Consider the following 5,000-nt stretch of genomic DNA (forward strand, 5'->3'; position numbering starts at 1 on the left):
CACGCTGCACAACAGCGAGTTCCTTAGCAACATGCTAGCTCTAGCGCTAGCAATAACTCTAGCGCTGACGACGATTCGCCTCTCAGAACAGTGATGATTTCTCCGAGTTACAGATTTAACCCGAGTACCGCGTGGACAAGCTGGAACTCTACACGGCTCACACTGAGCGGCCATGTTGGTCTGACGGTGCGTTCCCGTCGCGTCGGGAAGATCGTGATCACACCAACGCCGCCACAAACTCGCCATTACGAGCGGGCGGGGGAGGTTCCCGAGTCGGGGGCGTGTCAGTAAGAAAACACGGACAGACGATAGCGTTGTACAATTACGATACAATACATGACCATGAAGTTCACAGTGCTGTCGTAAATTCATTAAAAACATATATATATATAAAAAAACATTAAAAAAACACCCGACGCGCATTCTTTGCTGTTCGAGTTAAAAACCAACAAGAGGTCGTGTCGCTGTCACTGAATTCGTTCTCAATCCATTCGTTTCTCGTTGTGTTGCTCTGTGATCTGCCTTGAAACAAAAAACAAACAAGAAAATCCCTAATGTGTGTCATTTCTTACCCCCCCCCCCCCCCCCAGCAACAGGAACAGTGTGATGAAGCTCCTCCCCCTTCACCCCCACTGCCCCCGCAAAAAACACACACACTTCTTCCTTCTTGTTTTCTATTGGCTCACAAGACCAAGCCTCATGAATATTGGCGAGTCAGAGTTCCCGAAGGTAAAAACAATGCCGAGACATTAGCTGAGGAAGCAGACAGGTTTTCTCTCGCCCGTATCGCCATAGCAACAAGTCAAAAAGTTCAATGCTAGGGTTAAACAAAAATCTGTGTTCATTGAGCTGCACAGTTTCTAGCTCCGCCCACACGGCCATGTCAGTTTCTAGCTCCGCCCACATGGCCGTGTCACTGTTTCCAGCTCCACCCACGAGTCTGTGTTAGTTAAAGTGCTTAGTTGACCTTATTAGTTATTAATAATTATTAACATTACTCTCAATATTCGTTTTTTAAAAATCGCTAAGGCATAATATATTTCTGGGACATTTTCCTTGCTAATATTTAGCGCTAGCACGTCATCATGCCAGACTCCTCCCTCCTACAGTCTGTGATAAACGTACAACTCCTCCTCCTCTGAACTGTAAACACGTCGCACTCAAACGTTACACACAGCCGAACGGAACACAGAGACGGAGTGTGTGTGAGCGCGCGCGTGTGTGTGTCTAAATGGTTTATTGTTGGAACAGAAACACAGGTTACACTGAAGGAGGAATTAAAACTCATTTACATAAAAATGTATATTCCTATACATCAAAAGAAAACAAAGGCATAATAATAATAATAACAACAACAACGACAACAATATAATTATTATAATAAAAATAATCGTCTCCCTGCGTTTGTTTATTACAGAACTCCAATGTGAAGATCCGACTCTTCCTTCCTCCTACCCATAAACCCACACCTGGGGTCAAAGGTCACTGCAGTGGAACAGTTTTAAATCGAGAAAAGAAGAAAAGTGTGTGTGTGTGTGTGTGATAGCACCTCGCTCATCTCTCTCTCACACACACACACACACACACACACACACACACACACCCTGAAACCCTACGGAAACGGCGAGTATATAATGTTTGATCCGGATGTGTGTACGAATGCGACGTTATGAACTGCTCCACGCCCTCGGGCCGAATAAATGAACCCTCATTTAAATACCGGGGTTTTTGGCTCCTCCGGTAAGCACGGCGGAGTGCGGTATTGATTTGAAAACGTTTTGTGACTAGGTCGAGTACTCGAGCCGTGATGAACGCTAACAGAAAGTGGATCTGCTGAAGTGTATTGATTTATTTATTAACGCATTGGGAGTTCACCTGCTGCATTTAAAACATTAACTAACGCTCAAGTACTGCGATGAACGAGCGCTTGTATCGCGGTCCAAACATTTACACACCTCCGTACAGGATAAAAAACTCAACCAGAAAGAAATGACGCACACAAGCCTGATTCCCATTCTGGCGTAGAACACGCATCGCTGTCGTTATCACAGCGGACCCGGACTCGGACCCGGACTCGGACTCCTCCGACTCGGACCCGGACCCTCGGCCTGGACTTATTTACTAAACACGTTATTAAGATTCTTCTAATCATCTTTTTTTTCTTTTCTTTGTTTTTGGAGCCACAGAGTCTTTCTCTTCTGGAATTTTCCACCTGATGGAACACGTCTGGGTCGGAGTTGACTTCGGTGCTTGGACCCCTAAATATAACAAATAAAAAACAGTAACAAAATCGAAAAATAAAAATAAAATCATCATCATCACAACCCTCGAGAAGCACTGCGCGGTCATGTGATCATTTGGAGGCGGGGCTACACAGAGAGAAATGAGACGACTGATTAATACATTCAAGCTCTCTCTCTGTGTGTGTGTGTGTGTGTGTGTGTGTGTGAGAGAGAGGCCGCCGCACACGTCTAATCTGGATTAATAATCTGATCACAGAAAGGAAGTAATCCAAACAGGATGCGTGTGAAAACATGTAAACAGATTACAGTCTGAGTAGATTATATGTCCGGTGTTAATAATAAATCAGAATCAGACGTCTAGGAGACGGTGTGATGTGACGTGACGTGCGATACTGAAAAAAAATCAAATCCCCCCCGAGTGTCACGTGTGTAAAGAGAGAATGGAGATCAGAGGCCCCTCCGTGGAGAACCGGCGCTGTCCCAGTACGGCGTAAACACGGCTCTCACTGTTCCTCCTCGTTTAATCCACGTCAAGTCTCTCACTGATAACGTGCGCACGCACACATCGAGCACACACACACATACACACACACGCACACACACCCGCGCACTCCGTTAGAAAAATACTCTGAAAACGTGACGCGGCGTGGAATTCCTCCGCTCGCCCTTCTCACGCCAAACACACGCCACTTCTTCTTTCTCCTCCCATCCTTCGTGACGTTCTCCGTTAAAACGCCGCGCTGTTGCCGCGGCGATTCTGAAACGCGCAACCCTCGGAGCGTCTTTTAAACCTTTAACGTCTCTTGGAAGCCGTTTTCTGACATCCAGATTACAGCTCCTGATCGGACGCCAAACAAAGTCCTGATTGGTCCACGTCCCAGGAAGAGCCGAGTCTATGTGTGAGTGTGTGCGAGTGTGAGTGTGTGTGTGTGAGAGAGTGTGTTGCAGGTGTCCGTGTGAGTCAGTAGAGGATGTTATTGGGACTCTTGTTCTGGATTCGAAGAGCTTGAATGCTGGAGAGGATTTTCTTCTGATGGCCGGCGAGAGTCACGCCCAACCGCAACAGATCCCTGAACACGTGTGCACGTGCGAGAGAGAGGGAGAGAGAGAGAGGGAGAGAGAGAGAGAGAGAGAGAGAGAGAGAGAGAGAGGGAGAGAGAGAGAGAGAGAATAATGACTTTAAACAATTTTAACTTCATTATAGACGACGTAAGAGTTTGCTAAAGCTAGTGTTACAGTACATTAGCGATACACACGCCCGTACAGTACATCATTCCTTCCAGGATTTCACGCTCGCAGAAATGAAAGCGAAATCAAGGAAATGCCGCAGTATACGCAGGAGCTGGAGATGTTAAAAACGAGCGCAGATTTTCCGCAGGTCCGGGTCGAGACGTGTCACGTGACGCCATCGCAACACGTTCGGCCGAAGCCGTCTCAGAGTCACCGAACACGAGTGCAGCTAAAGGGTCTCGTTTACCAACAAACAATTTCGTGCGACAGCGATTTCGCCGATGAGTCGGAGAAGTCTCTGTACGGACGGATAAATATCTACCGCGCAGAAATACGCTCAAAATGTACACACACTTCTACATGAAAAAAATATTTCATGCAGAAAAGAAGAAAGTGGAAATCTGCCCTTTTTTAAATTTTTTTTTTTTTTTCTTTTCACACTTTACAAAACTTTCACATCAAATCACAGAACATTCTTCACACACACATCTGTTCTTTTTTGTGCTTTCTAAGGGTGTGTGAAAATATGTGGAAATCTGTGTGTGTGTGTGTGTGTGTGTGTGTGTGTGTGTGTGACTCACTCGGCGTTGATGTGAGTCAGTAGCTGGATGGATGTGTATCCCGCCTGTATGAAACTCTCCTCATAGCGCTCCATCTTTATGGCTCTGAGCCAATCGGTCACCGAGCTGCAGGAGGAGAGAGCGGAACGCTGGTCCAGGAGAGGGTGAGACGGACTGAGAGAGAGAGAGAGAGAGAGAGAGAGAGAGAGAGAGAGAGAGAGAGAGAGATTATTGTTGTTGCTTTGGTAATGTACTTAATTCAATTCAGTTCAGTTAAGAGGCAAGCTGGAGGAAATGTGATGAGACCGAGAAAAACAGAGAGAATGAAAGAAAGACAGCAGGAAAAAGGAATCCAGAGCATGCAATAGAATGAATTCATCTGCAGCCAATCAGAGAAGGAGATGGACAGTTGATTGACAGCTCAGCCCCGGAGGCAGGCCGAGTGTCCGAGCCTCGCTGTGGCTTTATTGACAGCTGGATAAACTGATCCGCAGGGGGCGTGTTTACAGTCCTGATTGACAGGTGGACATGCTGAGAGCAAATCAAGCCAGGACTGAATCTACAACAGGCTTTACTGAGGGGAAATGGGAGGGGCTTGAGGAATAACTGCCAGGTGATTGACAGGAGAGGCGGGGCTAACGGTATAATGAATAACAGTAATGACTAGGGGCTTGATTGACAGGTGAGCGTGCTGGGGAAGATAAACGCATGGTGTTGGACATCGACAGTGTGTACACACACACACACACACACACACACACACACACACAACTGTGCTATGCAAAACTAACTTTTAACAAAGTTCTTCAACATCTCAATCTTCACACACACACACACACACACACTCACCCTGCTCCATCATGGGCGGTGATTTTGAGGGAGGCGGGGTTTCGGATCAGCTTGTCGAGGGCGGAGACGATGTTGGCGAACCTGGGCCGAGCCGTTCGCTCTTTCTGCCAGCAGTCCA

At 46.8% G+C, this 5,000-nt stretch overlaps 1 protein-coding gene across 1 annotated transcript in view; it reads right to left on the reverse strand.

Moving 5' to 3' along the window:
* Positions 1-1,218: 1,218 nt before the first annotated feature.
* LOC108260128 (ephrin type-B receptor 4a) overlaps positions 1,219-5,000 on the reverse strand; it is a 7,787-nt gene continuing 4,005 nt past the window's right edge. Inside the window, exons 6-8 of the mRNA XM_053677212.1 lie at positions 4,883-5,000; positions 4,055-4,207; positions 1,219-3,313 (exon numbers count right to left, since the gene is read on the reverse strand). The exon at positions 4,883-5,000 is cut by the window's right edge and continues 76 nt beyond it. Of these exons, the coding sequence (XP_053533187.1) occupies positions 3,205-3,313; positions 4,055-4,207; positions 4,883-5,000 (380 nt within the window). The 3' untranslated portion in view covers positions 1,219-3,204. The remainder of the gene's footprint in view (positions 3,314-4,054; positions 4,208-4,882) is intronic.

The sequence above is a fragment of the Ictalurus punctatus genome, chromosome 28 (genome assembly GCF_001660625.3).
Source record: "Ictalurus punctatus breed USDA103 chromosome 28, Coco_2.0, whole genome shotgun sequence".
In the NCBI taxonomy this organism is placed as follows: Eukaryota; Metazoa; Chordata; class Actinopteri; order Siluriformes; family Ictaluridae; genus Ictalurus; species Ictalurus punctatus.